This window comes from Chionomys nivalis, chromosome 15, assembly GCF_950005125.1.
Source record: "Chionomys nivalis chromosome 15, mChiNiv1.1, whole genome shotgun sequence".
Lineage (NCBI taxonomy): Eukaryota > Metazoa > Chordata > Mammalia > Rodentia > Cricetidae > Chionomys > Chionomys nivalis.
In genome coordinates, this window is record NC_080100.1 from 41,484,806 (window position 1) to 41,504,575 (window position 19,770).

General features: G+C 36.6%; 1 protein-coding gene across 1 annotated transcript in view; it reads right to left on the minus strand.

The window, feature by feature from the left end:
• Adamts6 (ADAM metallopeptidase with thrombospondin type 1 motif 6) overlaps positions 1–19,770 on the minus strand; it is a 195,745-nt gene that overhangs the window by 99,673 nt on the left and 76,302 nt on the right. The window contains exon 11 of the mRNA XM_057789774.1: positions 9,034–9,141. Within this exon, the coding sequence (XP_057645757.1) occupies positions 9,034–9,141 (108 nt within the window). The remainder of the gene's footprint in view (positions 1–9,033; positions 9,142–19,770) is intronic.

The window sequence follows — 19,770 nt, forward strand, 5'->3', positions numbered from 1 at the left end:
ATATAAATTCCAAAGTATATAACAGTATTGCTATATATGCTTACAAAGTGCAATGAAAGAGTCAATAAATACCCTTGTTTTCCTTTGAGCCTTAATTTTGGCCTACTTAGACTGATACCAGAGTGGTAAAAAGATAGTTAACACTTGAGGATTTGAGTTCAGAACCCAGCATATACATACACAAACTTTAAAATAATTATTTGATTAGCACACAAAAGTTGAGTTTTCATTGCAATATTTTCATATATGTATGTAAATGCAGGTATATTCTATATGTGTACACACATATATATTTGTACTCTGTTCTTATCTGACCTCAGATCTCTCAAGTCCTCTTCCTCAACACAAATAGTTTATCTTTCTTCTTTCAGTACATATATTTCATTATCCTCCTTGGCCCCCACCCCCAAATTTTACATAAATAAATCTCTTAAAGTAAAAGATTAATGTATTATGTATTTTATAAAATGCTGTTCAATTTTCATAAGTTTTGGGAGACTTCAGAGATTTGGGTGTTTTAGAAACAGGCTTTCATGTAGAACTGAACAGCCTTGACATGCTGTGTCGCCAAGGCTTACTTTGACCATCTGATTCTTCACACCTGGCTTTCTCATCATTAACACCTATACAAAAATAGTATTCCATAAACAGTTTCAAGAAAACATTTACTGTATAAATTTTATCTCTATAATTATTCAATGAAAGTAATAAAAACAATGATTACAAAAAATTAAATAACAAGGATTATTGGGTAAAATAATCATAGTAATAGTATAAATACCAAGTACCTCATTTTTAATAAGACTGGTCTCCAATTTGATAACTAGTTAACTCAGCTAACTGGCTTAAAAGTTACTGATTTCAGCATGTGGAAGAAGCTTTATATTACTATTATCAGTTTTCATTCTAGAACTATCTTAGGCTCCAAAGCAAGTCACTTGATTTTTTTGTTTCTTTAACAATGGGAACCAATTTTACTTCTTGACTCCAATATAGATTAAAATAAGAAAACTTTATGAATTAATTCAATGTAGACAAACTTTAAAAGAAATTAAAATCTACTAAGCAACTGGTTTGATTTTTACTTTAGCAGGTGTATTTTTTTGCATCCTGTTTTATTACTCCCTCCTTTGTACTTAAGTTTTTGTAGTTCTTGCTACTTCTCTCTATTGTTAGTAAATGTCTTTTTTTTGTTAGTAAATATCTTGATGTAGTATGTAATTTTTAAAAAGTTATTTAACTGACTAATGAATCTTTAAGACACTCATTTGAGAGTTAACATGGATCAAGTGATATTTGAATTAATCAATATGCTTAAATATTTCAATGTATGTAAATCATGCATAGAATAATTGGACTACACCAAACAAAGCAACTTGAAGTCTATAGAGCCAATAAGCATACACAGGTGAAAATTTTGAGTGCTGTATTGTGTGTTTCTATTCTTTCCTACCATGGAGTTGTCAAGCAAATGCTCAATTTTCAGAAGGATGGACTGTTACTTTACTTTAGAATATGAAAGCTAGATATATAGATATAATCCAGCTCCTAACCTTTACTCTCAAAGGTTATAAACAAACTAGTAATCTTGGATGGTTATAGTTAATATTCTTGTTACTATAGACTTAATTATCTATGTAAGTTGGATATTTGGTCTTCTTTCTGTTAATTTAAGTGTAGTTAACAAAAATCATAAAGGCGAGATAAATGAAACTTCATACTTCCAAAATAAATTTCATATTGTTTCTTATTTTTCACATTTCTTTATAATATAAAATAAATATGCTGAAAACATCATGTAGAAAGCAGTGATTCTTTTAAACATTTTCTTTAGAAACAGTAAACTAAATCACTTGCTACTGAATTACTACATTGTGTAGTTATATAGTGTTTGTAAATGAGTTTTTGTCTTTGGGAGAGTTTTTGAGACAGTCTTACTCTATAGCCAGGCAAGAGTAGAATTAACTTTGTAGCTCAGCCTGGTCCATAATTCATGGCAATATTCCTGCCTCAGCCTTCTAAGTGCTGGAATTATAAGTGAGCCACAATACTTGGCATTTTTTTTCTTATTACCTATAACCATCTTAGGGTATAATAATTGAATATCTTGTTATAAACAGAACTGGCACAAATTAGCATATGGAATGAGAGAACTCTAAAGAAACCCTAAAAATTTAAAGGGAGTGATACTGATGATTTAGGAAAGAGCAGTTTCAAGTCAGAAGAGCATAGGGCTGGAGTACCACACTATTAAAAGTCCAGTCTTCCTACTGAGTAGGTATGTGACTGATCAGGCTGCATTTCAGCCCAAATTCCCAATCAGAGCTTGTCAACCATACTATTTACATTTCTAGAGCATTTGGAAGAACTATTCTTTCCTCACTCTGTTTATTTGGTGAACAGTCAAAATATATTACTTTCTACCCTAGGTGAATTAAGAATAAGGTTGCAAATACCCTGCAATATATCTAGTGCTTTAAAAGGCATATAATAATCCTTTCCTAATCCAACTCTATTTTCCCATGCAAAGATATTAGGGATCAATGTCACTTATATGTAAACCCAAACGCTGGCCTATATCTCTAATTGAATCTTATAGAATCATTAAATGAATCTTCTGGCAATAAACCAACTATTTGAAACTTTCTTTGTGGTTACGAACAGGGATTATAAGGATTGGGTTTTGATTACCCTCAATATCCTGTTCAGTAACAATGCCAACACTACTACTGAAGTTCCTACAATCTAAATCCTTATTTACTACTTCATCAAATACAGCATTTCTGATTCCTACCCAAGGACTATTGCTACACTCAAGTGAAGTACTTTGGCTGAAATTTATATTGATTGATTTGCACGAGATTGACCCATAGACACACAGCACCAGCACACCGTCTGGGCTCATCAAATTTCCTCCTTTAGTTAATGCTACTGTCCCTGAGCACATCCATTCAGGACATATGGTTCTTATTCAGTCCGTGAATGGCTTATTCAGGCAAACATCCAATGGCTGTAATAGCAATGTCAGACCCCCCAGGAATCACGCAAAGATCAGTTTTTAATTTTTTGGCCATATTTCTTACTCCATCTGCTAAATGTGCATGGAACAGTTGTGGAACAGTTGTGGAACCGTGCCTCCGGGCAAGGATCCCACAACATTTGCAGCCAGAGTTTGACGAGATCATCATGGATCCAATCCTCCGGCTATGTCTATGCTATCACTCAGTGATATTTCTAACTCCTCCCTTTAAAAAAATTTATTTAAACAACTGTGAGCAGCTTTGGTTTTTATCCACTGACGTGGCTAGCTAGGTGGAGTATAGGTTACTTCTTATTCTTTTTGATGAGAGTAGTTTTGAAATTCAACATTAAGATTATATTTTGTGGATATTCCATTTGAGTGTCTGGGTTTCATTTGTATGCTGTGTGGTGCCCACTGCTGCTGGTTATGATGTTTAAGGCTGGCACATAACAATACTAAGCAATGATACTGAGAAAGCCTTTGAAAAAGTTCACTCCTATCTCATTCCACTATCACTGTCAAGTTTGTAGAAATTTGTTTGCTCTTCTATTAAGGATTACATTATATTATTAATTTTCATAAAAGTATATATTAATAGCTCACATTGACTTCTTACTATAATTTCTTATCAAACAAATGACTGTTATATGTTAACAAATGATAATTCCACTTACTACAGTAAAATATGAAACCTGCTTCATGTTTATTTGTCTGTTTCATATCTACCACAATGCAATACTGCTTTTTTCAATACACAATCCCTTATCAGAAGAGAAATTCAATAGGAGGATTTCAGCTATGAACCAGAAAGGCCAGTGCTGAGTCCTCAGCTGTGGTATAAAATCACTGTGCAGTACTGTGTTATTCATTCTTTTTTCATCTGTAAAATGAAGTTAAAACGTAACCTGCTTTATTGAAGTTTTGTCAAGAGGAAAACGGCAACACATATAAGTACTTTTAAAAACATTATCATTTGCCATCAGTATTATTGGGAATGTCTTCTATTTTTATATGCGTAGGTTAGAAGAACCACAATGTTGATCAGGTTAATTGAAATTTTCACTTTAATTTTGCCACTAGGACTCTGCACGACTGTTCTTTTTTTTCCAGTCAAAATTCAGAGTTCTGGGTTCTTGTTTAATTTCCAAGTAGACAAAGCTCTAAGTGTAAAGTCTATACTTAGCAACAATAAATACATATCACCCCTAAAAACAAAAGTTCTTAGAGAATAGTAGTAAATCTAGTCAATGAGAAAAAAGTATTGAGCTCCATCATCTTTGCTTTGTGTTTTGCTTTAAAATGCAGGTCTAAAACATTATGGAAATAGAAAATACTATCCTGAGTGAGGTAACCCAGACTCAAAAAGAAGATCATGGGATGTACTCACTCATAATTGGTTTCTAGCTATGGATAGGGGGCCTCTGAGTCTATAATATGTGGTCCTAAAGAAGCTAAACAAGAGGGCAAACCCAAGGAAAAACATATAGTTATCCTCCTGGCTAGGGGAAGTAGACAAGAGTGCCAGGCAAAAAATTGGAATCTTGGGGGTAGGGTGGGATGGGGGTAAGGGGAGATGGAGAAAGAAAAGTGTGAAGGAGAGGATGAGGGGAACTTGGGGAAACGGGATGATTGGGGATATAGGAAGGTTGGATAGGGGAGCAGGGAAACTCATATCTTAGTTAAGGGAACCACCTAAGGGTTGGCAAGAGACTTGAACTTGGGGTGGCTACCAGATGCCCAGGGCAATGTCCCCAGTTAGTTCCTTGGGCACCTGAGGATAGGGAACCTGAAATGAACCTATCCTATAGCCATACTGATGAATATCTTGCATATCACCATAGAACCTTCATCTAGCAATGGATGGAGATAGAGACAGAGACCCACACTGGAGCACCGGACTGAGCTCCCAAGGTCCTAATGAGGAGCAGAAGGAGGGAGAACATGAGCAAGGAAGTCAGGACCATGAGGGGTGCACCCACCCACTGAGACAGTCGGACCGATCTATTGGGAGCTCATCAAGGCCAGCTGGACTGTGACTGAAAAAGCATGGGATAAAACCGGACTCTCTGAACATGGCGGACAATGAGAGCTGACAAGAGGCCAAGGACAATGGCACGGGGTGTTGATCCTACTTCAGGTTCTGGCTTTGTGGGAGCCTAGACAGTTTGGATGTTCAACTTCCTAGATCTGGATGGAGGGGGGAGGACCTTGGACTTTCCACAGGGCAGGGAACCCTGACCACTCCTGGGACTGGAAAGGGAGGAGAAGAGGAGTGGGGGGAGGGGGAGAGGGGCGGGAGGAGGGAGAGGGAAATGGGAGGCGGGGAGGAGGCGGAAAATTTTTTTTTCAATAAAAAAAAAATTCAAAGTGTGTGTGCACACACACATGTGTACATGATGGCCTATTGAACTAGGACTACATACATTCCAACAGTAAAGTGTTATCTCACTGGGATATCTTCAGCATATCCTCAATTTTAAATTTTATATTGAATAGAGCCTCACTATATAGTCCAATCTAGCTTGGAGCCCATAGTTCCCATGTCTCACAAATAATGAGAATTACTGCCATGTGCCATCATGTCAGCATGAGAGCAAACAATGTGCTGAAGAAGAAGCTGAGAGTTCTATATCTTCAGCTGCAGGCAGCGGAGAGAGACTGTGTACCACACTGGGCATAGCTTGAGCATAAAAGACTTCAAACCACCTCTACAGTGTTACACTTCCTCTAAGGCCATACATATTCCACCAAGGTTGTGCTTCCTAATAGTGCCATTCCCCAAGGACCAAACTTAAAACACATGAATCTATAGGGCCATACTTATTCAAACCACCACAGTTCACTCCCTGGCCCATATAGGCTTTTTACCATAACATAATGCAAAATGCATTTAGTCCAACTTTAAGGTCTCCATAATCTATTGTAGTCTCAACAAAGTTTAGAAGTTCAAATTTCAAAGACTCTTCTAAGATCACAGTCTCTTAACTAATCCCCTATAAAATTAAAATCAAAAAACATATCACATGTTTCCAACATATAATGACAAAGTATGTACATTACTGTTCCAAAATGGAGGACAGGAAGCATAGTAAAGTATTACTGAACCAAAGCAAGACTAAAACCAGTTGGGCAAACTCCAAACTCTGCATCTCCATATTTAATGTCAAATCACATTTCAAATCTCCAACTCCTTTCAGCTTTGTTGACTGTAACACACTTACTTCTCTTGGGCTGTTTCCACTCCGTTAGCTACTTTCCTCAGCAGATAACCCATGATTTTGGCATCTCCAAAATTTTGGGGTGACCAAGGCAATCCAGGCTTCACCTCACAGCTTCACACAATGGCCTCTCTAGGCCTCCATGCAGGGACACCCCTGCCATATGTTTGGTCTCAGTGGATCTCCTTAGTCATGGAGGGAGATTCCATGTCCCCTTGACTCTAAAGCCAGAACCATGTGGCTGAGGCTCCGAAGATCTGGTGCTTGGTGGGACTCAAACATGGGCTCCCTTATTCAATTACATTTTCACCCATTTTCTGTCTTTCACTGCCTAAGTTTGGCTGCCCTGGAACAGCCTGGCCTCAATCTCAGAGATCTGCCTGCCTCTGCCTTCTGAGTACTGGGATTAAAGGCGTGCACCATCACACAGGGCTCTAAACTTTCCTTTAATTCCTTTTCACCAGTTAAAAAGTTAGCTGGATAGCATCTTTCCCTGAGGTTATCACTTTATTCCTTTATTCCATTTCATAATCTGTTTATCTCCTTGAACAGAGGACTTAAAACCATTCCACTTCCTGGTGCCCCATTTCTCCTCAAATTGTACATTTTGTATTTTTTCTTATTCAGCATGTTTCTTTCCATTATAGATCTTCAAAAGACAGAATGTTAATCACCACACAACAGAGTCAATACTAGGCTGTTTTGAGACTTTCTCTGCCAATGGAATTAATCCAAAACTCTTCACTTTAGCCTCAAGCAAACTTTTCAAACAAAGGCAACAAGTAGCCACATTCTTTGCCAAAATATCACAAGATCTGTCTCCAGGCTACATACTAAAATTCTTCTCTGAAACCTCTTGAGCCAGATCCACACAGTTCAAATCACCCTCAGTATCACTGTCTTCTACGATCCTACTAGGTTGATCCATTACTCCCTATTTAAAGTGCTCAGCTGTTTTTCTGATCCAAAACTCCAAAGTTCACAGTTCTCCAAAAAAAAAGCTTGGTCAGGCCTACCACAGAAATCCCCAGTCCCTAGTACCAGTTTCTGTCTTAGTTTGGGTTTATATTGCTGTGAAGAGATACAATAACCACAGCAACTCTTAATAAGGAAAAAATTTAATTGGGTTGTTTACAGTTCAGAGATTTAGTCCAATATCATCATGGCAGGATATGGTGCCATGCAAGGAAGATGTGGTACTGAAGAAGGAGGTGAAGTTTTACATCTTGATCACAGGTGGCAGAAAAAGACTGTGTACCACACTGGGCATAACTTGAGTATGTAAGACCTCAAAGCCCGCCTCTACAGTGACACATTTCCTCCAACAAGGCCACACCTCCTAATAGTGGCACTCTCTATGGGCCAAGCATTCAAACAAATGAGTCTATGGGGGTTATACCTATTCAAACCACCACAAATGTTTTTGTCACATAAGTGATTAGTGTTCAGTTGTGTGTTTTCAAGTAGCTACTACTTGTAGCACAATTTTTAATATTTGGAGTGATTATATAACTTCTACAATGTTTGTAGATGTTTACTCCCTGTATATTTTTGTAGTATTGGGGGTCACACCCAAAGTCTTGTGAATGCCTGACAAGTTACTATCTATCACTGAGTTACATCTCTAGCTCTTGAATATTTATAGAAAAATATTTCTCTGCTTATAAAAATAAAGTAAAATAAAAACCTATCAGGTCTATTGACAGTGCTGCTCTAGGAGAAGAGAAACTGTGACTCAGGCCAAACAGGGAAAAGAACAGTCCACCAGTGAACAGTAATAAAGTAACAGATCCCGTTGTGGCTTCCTTCCTTCTTTCACTTGTATGTTTCTTTGCAGATGGATGTAAATTGCTACTTGTCCTTGACAAGGACTGGCAGGTCCAAAATAAACCTAGACTGTTGTTTCAAGAATGTGGTTCCTAATATTTTCTATTACTTCAGTGAAAAAAAGAGAAAGAAAGAATTTTTGTAGTGTATGAAGGCTCTGTATTTTTATTGGCTACCTATAAATTTTGAAAAAAATTCCTAATCCTTTTAAAATGGCCTTACCAATTCTTATATTTAGCATAATTTACCAACATTTCCAAAGCCAGCATGGAAAAGCCATCAACATGGCACTAGGTCATGGGTCCTGAATGAAGCCGTCAGCAAGAATTAATAACCTGTGACAGCTGCCCAAAAACTTTCACTCTTTTTATTTAAATATCCCACTGCAAGCAGAAATTCAGTGTGATCTCTGTTAAGAGTAGCCTAGCTCACATGGAAGGAAGCAAAACAGTGAGGAGATGACAAGTATTAGTTATAAATTCAGTCCATAGAATTCTAGAATTTACGTATATAACAATTCCAGAGAAATTTAGTAGCAGAATATAACTAACTTTTTAAATATCTGTTTGAACAATTCTTTTTTCCTGTGGTGCTGAAGATTGAGCCCAGACCTTCATACATATTGGGAAATGCTCTAACATCTCAGCCATGTCCCAACCGTGCATGAACAATCCCTAGAGAAGATTTTTTTTAATTAGACTAATGAAAACTAAGATTATTATTTTCATGTTCAATAAATTGCTTCATTTGATTTTATTATTCTTTTATGTGAAACTGACATGAAGAAGTTAAGTCCTTTTAATTTCATAAGTAAGGTACATTTGTAGATAGGACAAATACCACTTGTTTAAAAACCTATTATTTCAAAGTACATCTTAAATTAATACAGATTTCCAGTGTATGAACATCAGCACCAAAAACTGATCAGTTTATGTGTCAAATGGCTAACAAATCACTTGTGCTTACCCCCTTTTCAATATTCCCAGTCTGACATAGTGTCCCCTCGGCAGCTGGAATACTGTTGGTGACACAGCGGTTGCTTTTGCTGAGGCACCAGAGCTCTCTACACACTTCCTAGGAAAGAAGGCAAAAGCAAGTTGATCAGGAATAGAAGTGAAAGCTCGTGCACCTCTTGCATAGAGCACGCTCACAGTCATTTAGCATCACTTGCTGCTGTTGAAGCCATTATTGAAGAGGATTTAGGGTGAAGGTCTTTCACAGGGCAGGTTATTCATTTAGTAGGATCATTTAAACTTTGGTCTGAGTTTGTTTTTGGTTTGAGTAGATAAAATATGTCTTATTATTTAATACTGATGGGGATCTTTTCATAACAGTGTACAGATATTTCATTAACATGGAAGAATAGTGAAAAATACATAGAGAAGAAATTTTTTTTAATTCTTGAGAATATATAATAGCACAAACTTAACAATTGCTAACTGGGCAGAATCAGGTTAATGATTCCTTAGGCAGCATTCAAATAAAAATAATTTTTTAAAAATTGGAAATATACTGGGGAGTGGAAAGACAGAAACAAACACTGTTAAGTAGATAGGAATTTAACATAGATTTAAAGAAATAAGGGGTACAATTTTGAGTAATTTCTAAATTTTGTATGTCTAAGAATTATCTGGAAAAGTAATTTTCAGTTATCAAATAGTTTAGCACAATAATAGTAAACTTTCATAAAATAAGCCTATTTATGATATTTTCACCTCCTTCCTTATTATTTTCTGACTTGGCACATAATTATAAGACTTTTCCAATACCAAAAATAAAAAATAATAGGTTAAGTTATTAGATTATTACCTGGATATATCTAAATATTATGTCTGTGTTATAATTATATAAAAAATTAACTTTAGAAGAAAACACTCAAAATTTCCTAGTTTTTTTACATATGATCATCAATTATCATCACCACCACTAATTTAAACTAGAATTATGAATCTAAATATATTTGTAACAATATATAATAAAAATACAGAGACACTAAATAACACTTAAACCTTTCACTTTTACATCTGAGGTGAAGTTTTAACTCTCTAGACCCAAGAACTCATGTGACATAGACACAATTAAGAAGGAAAGCAGTAAAATAGGGAAACTATTGTTCTACAAATAGAAATGCCCACATGATCCTATAGTACATTGCTGGGGTTCTCTTTGCATTCCTATTACACGTGTCCTTTATCAGTCAGGAGGTGATGTACAATGTGTATTAGGTTTTAAAATACTTGAAATCGGGGGCTGGAGAAATGGCTCGGCTGTTTAACAGCATAAGCTGCTCTTGCAGAAGACTTGTAGTCAGTTCCCAACACATACATGGCAGCTCAGAACCATCTGTAACTCCAGTTCTGGGGAATCCAATGCTCTTTGACCTTCATAGGTAGCCCATATGCACATGATGTACGGACATACATGCAGGTGAAACACTTATACATACAAAATAAAACTAAATTAAATATTAAATATACTCTATTCTTTACTCTATTTAGAGACTAGTGAACGAAAAAAAAAATTAGAAGAGCCTTTTGGGAATTACAGTATCAACCAAAAATGCTCCTTTTAAAATTGAACTCAATAAAAAATACTTCCTTATTCTTCTTGCAATGTATTTTCAGTGCATTCTTTTAGTTTACTATTTTAGAAACAGCAGGACTGCCACTATTTAAAGGTTAAAATACTGACCTAGTGTAAAAAGCCTGTTCAAATTCATATAACAATGAGGTCACAGAGACACATTTAATAGAACAATATATTTAAAATGTAAAAAAAATAAAAAAATAAATAAATAAATAAAAAATAATCACTGATTATCTCTGGACAAGATTCTTAATGTTTTTACTTTATTTTTTGGGGGGGAGGGTTTAAGTCTTATCTTAGACAAAGGCAAAAGAACCTAAAATGTACCTTCTACATAACTAGATGCTGAGGACTCTACTAGTGAAGACAACACTCAGAGCATCCGTTACAAAACACACAGTTTAGTGGTGTCAAAGAAATATGGTTTTCTAAAAGCAACTTTGAAAACCTCTACCTAAAGTATCAAGAGATTAAGGTACTTTTCTTAATTGTGTTGTCAAGATTGATGATATACCTTCCTTTCATGTGTGAAAGACAGATTTCTGCACCTAGCAGGAGTGACTTCCTGAAGATTGGCATTTTGTAGGGATTAATTTCTCATGAATTGCTACATGCAGCATGGGGCTGCAGACTACACTGGAAAATACACTTGTACTGTAAAAGTAGTCCCAGAGATCATAGAAAGCTTTTCTAGCAGAATTTGTGACTGGTATTTCATCTTGAGTAAGAAGGAATTTTGATAATGAATTTCAGAAGGTAAAGACAAAACACAAGAAAAGCTCATTTCTCACCAAGCAAGTTTTAGAATACGGACAGCCTATTTCCTCTGCACATGAACATTAAGTGCTGAATAAACACTTCCATGAATTTCAAGATGTAATGAAGTTAATAGCAGGCTTAAAGTTTTTTATCTCTTGAGAAATTTTTATATAAAAGATTATAGTTGTCAATTTCCTTTCCTAAATGAAATATATATGGTGATAGGTACAGTTAGTGGAAGGGAATGAGTTTCTCCCAGCTTAGCTCAGGAGCAACAATTTTCTTGCATGTGTTCATCACTCCCAATAGAAGTTCAAGTTTATTACGATCAGTTTCATGACTTCTCTAGGCAAATAAATCATTGCCTCTGTGCTAGAGTTTCCACTAGTGTCTTAGATTTCACTTTGGGAAGACTCAGGGAAACCTGTTGCTCTGCTGGTCCTGAGGTTTAAGGAAGGAGAAAGAAATTATCAACAGCTCCTCTAAAAGACATCTCTATTAAATGACAGTGCACGAGAGTGAAAATTTGAGATGGAATTTTTAATTTTATGGGATCAACTACAATCAGGAAGGAAGGTTGAAAAAATGATAGCAATATTCCGTTTCCATTTGCAAATATTTACTGAGACTCTACCACACACCAGACATGTCAGCATAGTAAAGCATAATGAAGAAATATTATCACATAGAATCACAGGGAAAAGGAAATTGATATTGCTAATTTCTCTGATAAAACTAGAACAACAATATAGTATTTTTTTCATTATACTCTTTCCTACATTTATATCCATGCACCACTTCCATGGTTGGGGCCCAAGAGGCCAGAAAATGACACCAGATTCCCAAAAACTAGAGTTACAGACAGTTGTGAGCCTCTGTGCGGATGCTGGGGATGAAACCTGGGTCTTCTGCAAGGCAGCCAGTTCCCTTAAACACTCCGCTATCTCTCCAGCCCTGACACAGTTGATTTTCATTTTAATAGATCATCATCATTTCTTAAGTTTTATTCTTTTTACTTAGCTGGTATTAACCAGAGACTATAACGCAGAGGGCAGAATCTGCGGGCTTAAAGCATGATTTACAAACTGCTCCTTTCAGAAAAATTAAAAGTTGGCAACCTTAACTTATTCTGCTAACTGTTGAAAATTGTCTACAAAAATCCAAAAGTCATTCTAACACCCACTTTCAATAATATTTAGATATATCTCTGTGCTTGCCAGTGTGTAGAATCCAATTTCTTTTTTACATAGATCCTTTAGTAATCAATTTAGCAAATAATTCTTTTTCTGAACATATATTTATTTCTTCCTAACATATATATATATATAAAATTTATCCTCATTTTAAATATTTTAATTGAATATACAGTTCTAAGCTGACATTAATCTTACCTGAGCATTTGAAGATATTATGACTGCTTTTTAGGCCAATGCTATGTTTTGAAAGTCATTTTAATTACCTTCAAGAGTTTGAAAATTTATTTTAGTGCTGTTTCTCTGCTGTATCTGTTGTTTGTTTTGTTTTGAGATTCATGTTCTAAGAATTTGTACTTTTCTTTGACTCTGGTTCCTCTGACATACCTCTATGTTACCCCTCCTTATGCCTATCCAGCATAAATTTGGATCTTCTCTTTTTAATGCCATCTCTCTTACCTCTCTGGCAACATTTTCATATCTTTTTTCCTCTTGAGACAACGATTATTGGCTTGATGTTGGATTATTTTCTTATGTTGTTTATCACTCATATTCAGTCTGTCTCCAGTGAGTTTATTTTTAAGGTTTCATCATGCCATAGCTTCTGAGTTACAGAAGTACAGTCAAATGCAATTGTTTCTGTCACACATTCTAAAGTGAACCAAGTTATTGAGTTGATTTATTTGCTCAGTATCAGGTAGTTGAAGTAGTTGTTTTATTCTCCTGTGAGGTACAAGCTAGAGCTCCAATTTCTTAAGAAAGTTATTTTTCACCCACAAAAAAACATTTATTTGCTCAATTAAATCCCTGTTGGCATTTCCCCAGCATCCCAATCAGCTAATCCTTTGCAGCCTAAATCATACAGCTCATCTTTCTTCCTTCTTAGAGATATAGGTATGTAAGGCATTTGCATGCACTGGAGATCACTTTAATAAAAACTAAGACTTGAACCTATTTATCAACTTGTTTTCTAAAAATTAACATAAGGCGGGTACTAATCTGCTTACTGCCCATCCCATAGCCATCTTGCAATGAACTCAATAAACTTATCTTTAAGAAGTAATACAAAGCTGGGTGGTGGTGGTGCATGCCTTTAATCCTAGCACTCGGGAGGCAGAGGCAGGTCGATGACTGTGACTTTGAGGCCAGCCTGATCTACAAGAACTACTTCTAGATCAGGCTCCAAATCGAGAGAGAAAGAGAAAGAGAGAGAGAGAGAGAGAGAGAGAGAGAGAGAGAGCTAACAATAGTAATTTTCCAGACAAGATGAGCTCCCAAGTGTGATATAGTGTGATTTTTCTGAGAATAAACAGCTACTTCCTTATTAAACCTAAGTCCTGCTATATGGGATAAATGCATAGCTGGCAGGAAAGTTGTTACATAAGTTTAGGTAAGGTTATCAAAGAAGGCATCATTTAACTAACAAGCAATCAGCTAAGCAAAATAATAATGGAATTTAATAACCTGATGTGACTGAGAATTACTGGGAGAAATTTTTGTATAGAGAATAAATAGACAGAAGACCTGTACTCCACTTGAGGCAGAGTAAAAGGTGAAGTTGAGCCAATATGTGACTCGTAAACTTCCCATGTTCGAAGCACAGAAGGTTCATCTTCTCCTATTTGGGTAGCTGCTTTTCAGGAAGAGAATCACAAATGACAGATATTCCCAAAAGAAATGGAGATACTTATTGAATGTCTACCATGTGCCCAGCACAGAAAACGCTATGTAACCTTGCATATGCTCTGGCTACCTGAAGTTTTTTTTTTAATTATTAAAATTTCTTTTTATTAAAAATTTCTGCCTCCTCACCGCCTCCGTTTTCCCTCCCCCTCCCCCCACTCCCCACATCCCACTTCCCTCCTCCTCCCTCTCCAGTCCAAAGAGCAGTCAGGGTTCCCTGCCCTGTGGGAAGTTCAAGGTCCTCCCCGCTCCATCCAGGTCTAGGAAGGTGAGTATCCAAACCGGCTAGGCTCCCACAAAGCCAGTACATGCAGTAGGATTAAAACAACCTAGATGCCTTTCCATGGAAGAATGGATGAAGAAAGTGTGGAATATATACATATTAGAGTACTACTCAGTGGTAAAAAACAATGACCTCTTGAATTTTGCATGCAAATGAATGGAAATAGAAAACACTATCCTGAGTGAGGTAACCCAGACCCAAAAAGATGAACATGGGATGTATTCACTCATAATTGGTTTTTAGCCATAAGTACAGGGCATTGAGCCTATAATTCGTGATCCTAGAGAAGCTAAATAAGAAGGTGAACCCAAAGAAAAATATACAGTTATCCTCCTGGATATTGGAAGTACACAAGATTGCTGGGAAAAAATTGGGAACTGGGGGGTGGGGTGGGATGGGGGAAAGGGGATATGGGGAGAGACAAGTGAGAAGGGGAGGATGGGGAGAGCTTGGGGGAATGGGATGGTTGGGATAATGGAAGGATGGATATGGGAGCAGGGAAGTACATACCTTAATTAAGGGAGCCATTTAAGGGTTGGCAAGAGCCTTGACTCTAGAGGGGTTACCAGGGGTCCAGAGAGATGTACCCAACTAGGTCCTTGGGCAGCTGAGGAGAGAGAGCCTGAAATGGTCCCATCCTATAGCCATATTGATGAATATCTTGCATATCACCATAGAACCTTCATCTGGCGATGGATGGAGATAGAGACAGAGACCCACATTGGAGCAATGGACTGAGCTCCCAAGGTCCAAATGAGGAACAGAAGGAGGGAGAACATGAGCAAGGAAAATGAGGGGGGCACCCACCCACTGATACGGTGGGGCTGATCTATTAGGAGCTCACCAAGGCCAGCTGGACTGTGACTGAAAAAGCATGGGATAAAACCAGACTCTCTGAACATGGCAGACAATGAGGGCTGATGAGAAGCCAAGGACAATGGCTACCTGAAGTTTACAAGAACAATTAAGCTGTTGTTTGCTGAAAAGTTTTCCATGAATAAATAAAATTTTCTGATGGTTAACTTGACATTATAGGTAACAGTGAATGGTGAACAGACTTTGCAAATTAAAATATTATATTCCAAAAATATTAGGTTCTATTATGAAACCATGTGCTAGATAATGTGTTCTAATTTATGGATGAGAATACCATGTCTACTGATAGAACATCATTCAGTTCTACATTAAAATAAATAGAATTTATAACAAACTACTAAGGATTTATGCAATAGCTCCATGTTAAATGAACAATGACAATATTCACATATAATGAAAGAGCATACACAAATTACACAAAGTTATAAAATTTATGTGTCTTAAATCTACCTACAGATGAATACTCTTCCCTTCATAGTTAATAGCTAATTACACACTAGGCATAATTAACCTATATTTAATTCTTAAGAGTTATCTGAAATCCATGGTTTGAATATTATCTAATGTGACAGAATGAAGAAATGAGGAGCAAAATCTGAAAGAGTGTTAATCTATGCTTTTTGGAATACAGCCAAAAAGAGCCCACCCATATAACATATAAGCCTGTAAATGATTTCCCTTCTACTTGTAAACTTAATATTACTGCAATGTTTTCTTCCAGTTTAGTTTCTATGATTATTTTCTAATTAAAAATATTAAAAATGAAAGAAAAGTGAGAAGTGGAAGAAAAAAGGCATAATAGCTTCTACAGAGCTTTATAGGAGTTTGTTGCTCTGAATAAGTCCCAAAATTTCTGGAGACAATGGTTCTGTTGTTTTATTTGCAATGTGCCCTTCCTAAGACGTACCTAAAAATCATCTCTAGAACCAGAATTGGGAGATATTTGAAGACAATATAGTAATGATTTACCTTTACATGCTGCAGCTTATCTTAAAGAAGTATACATTCAAACCTCACAGACAGGAGTTAGTTCTCTCCTTCCACCATGCAGGTTCTGAGATTAAACCCAGGTCTTCTGGTTTGGTGGTAAAAAGCATTTACTCACTGAATCATTCATTTATCTGGCCCCTAACATTTTTTTAATAACAGAAAATAAGACTCAGCATGTATCTTAGTTGAGAGAGAACATGTTTGACCTACACAAGGGCCTGAATTTGATCCCAGCACCACATAAACTGGGTATGACATTACATGCCTAGAATCCCAGCAATGGAGATGAGCAGGTACCAGACTTAGGAGGAGTTCAAGGTCATCCCCAACTACATAGCAAGTTTAAAGTCAGTCTGAGCTACACGAAATGCTGGTGTTGATGGTGATGGTGGTGGTAGTGATGGTGGTGGCAAAAAATTCCATCATTTCAAGATGTCACAATTTAGGATTTCAGACATCTGAGAATGTATGTCCCCAAACGGTAATTTTAGACATTACTTCTCTCCCCCCAAAACAGGGCTAAGATGGAGAGTTTTGAGAAGTTTACTAATCAGAAATGAGACACTACCTGATGAAAAGTAAACATGTGTTCTCTAAAACAAACACATCTTACAATCTTTATTTCATTAACTCAATTACTATACATAGAATCAACTGATGTGACAGACTCAAATCTTTACTCGTTTTTAATGTAGGAGTGTATAAATCACACACAGTAAGCATAGTTTCCCCATCTATAAACTATTACAAATTCATAATAAATTTTACCAACGCAGTGTGAAATATCTCAGAAAAGTACTACATATCAGTTATAAAACTGCATATCGTTTATAGGTTACTAGATTATGCAAATATATTTATATATTATACTGTGCTATTCTGTATTCTTTGTATTTATAGCCATTATATTTTCTTTCCTATTCTGTTAGAATTTATGGATAATTTGAAAACAGAAATAGATAATATGAATAAATAAATTAATTAATTAATTAAAAAAAAGAAATAGATAATATGCAATGACAACTGTGGAAAACTGTGCTCCAAATAAAATACCCAGCTGTGGTTAACACGCATGTAACTGAAGGCATACACTAGGAATTCACTAGAAAAATATGGATTTGGGCATTGATAAGCTCACAATCACCATAAAATTAAAGGGATGGAAAATGTTATCACTGTAGGAGTTATGGTTCATTCTATAATTGTTCAAAATCTTCCCAGAAATCATTAGAAACTACCTTCCAAAATAGGAATCATTTCAAGACTACCGTTCCCTAGTCTCACATGAGTGTGCTTTGTGCTCACCTTAGCATGTTACACTCAGGTCATCTTTCCCTTCATCTGCCTCCTGGAACACAATGTGCTAACCTGACTGGACTCAAGCTTCAATGGCTCAATTGATTTCCAAAGTAGTATTTAGAAAAGCTACAGATGCCCATTTGCATGCAAAATTCAAGAAGTCATTGTTTTTTACTGCTGAGTAGTACTCTAATATGTATATATTCCATACTTTTTTAATCCATTCTTCCATTGAAGGGCATCTAGGTTGTTTCCAGGTTCTGGCTATTACAAACAATGCTGCTATGAACACAGTTGAGCATATACTTTTGTTGTGTGATAGGGCATCTCTTGGGTATATTCCCAAGAGTGGTATTGCTGGGTCCAGGGGTAGGTTGATCCCGAATTTCCTGAGAAACCGCCACACTGCTTTCCAAAGTGGTTGCACAAGTTTGCATTCCCACCAGCTCCAGCAAAGGCTATCATTGGTGTTTTTGATTTTAGCCATTCGGGCGGAAATAGAAAACACTATCCCGAGTGAGGTAAGCCAGACCCAAAAAGAGGAACATGGGATGTACTCACTCATAATTAGTTTCTAGCCATAAATAAATGACATCGAGCCTATAATTCGTGATCCTAGAGAAGTTAAATAAGAAGGTGAACCCAAAGAAAAACATATAGTCATCCTCCTGGATATTAACCTTCATCAGGCGATGAAAGGAGACAGAGACAGAGACCCACATTGGAGCACCGGACTAAAATCCCAAGGTCCAAATCAGGAGCAGAAGGAGAGAGAACACGAGCAAGAAACTCAGGACCGCGAGGGGTGCACCCACACACTGAGACAATGGGGATGATCTATCAGGAACTCACCAAGGCCAGCTGGCCCGGGTAGGAAAAAGCATGGGATAAAACCGGACTCGCTGAACATAGCAGACAATGAGGACTGCTGAGAAGTCAAGAACAATGGCACTGGGTTTTGATCCTACTGCACGTACTGGCTTTGTGGGAGCCTAGGTAGTTTGGATGCTCACCTTACTAGACCTGGAAGGAGGTGGGAGATCCTTGGACTTCCCACAGAGCAGGGAACCCTGACTGCTCTTTGGGCTGATGAGGGAGTGGGACTTGATTGGGGGAGGGAAATGGGAGGCGGTGGCGGGGAGGAGGCAGAAATCTTTAATAAATAAATAAAAAAAAAAGAAAAGCTACAGATGTTAGAGAAACAAGATAAAAACCAGTGTAAATTGAGTATGATAACTGTGTGAACACAGTTTTTTAGATACAAGTGCAAGAGGTGGGAGAGATTTTAAAAAAAATCTATTAGAGATCAAAAATCCTAATTAGCTGGCCAGTGGTGGCACATGCCTTTAATCGCAGTACTCGGGAGGCAGAGGCGGCTCTGTAGTTTGAGGCTGGCCTGATCTACAGGGTGAATTTCAGGACAGGCTCCAAAGTTACACAGAGAAACCCTGTCTCGAAAAACCAAAAAGAATCCTAATTAGAAATATATAGTAGAACATAAGAAGAACATAAGAATTTTATATAGTATATGTATCTATTGAAACCAGTATTTCACTGAAAAAAAAAAAGAGCAAAAAGGGCTCCTGACAAAATTTAAGATTTATGGCTGTAAATGCTGATGTCTCACAAAATGTCTGATTTTATTTTAATTCTGCTACAAAAGTCAGCACAAGCATTATACAAAAGGATTTGAAAAGCAGAAAATGCAGTTTTATAATGACTACTTGTCTTGTTTCTATCAACCTGGAAGGAGTGAGATTTCTAGATTAGGTGAGAAGAACATCAAATAAAACTTTAAGTTAATTTGTATATCAAAGAAAAAGAAAAAGTTACATTCATAAATCCCATAAATGTAATAATAATAAATAGTAATAATATAAATTATCTACCATAGAAGCTTATGGATAGAGTTCAAACACAATTACCAAAATAAAAATTAAAATGTAGACTGGCTCCCTGCGGACAGGAAAATGAGACTCACTGAAGGGATGCTGTAAAGCAGCTCTGCTCTCATTTGATCACTGAGCACATGTA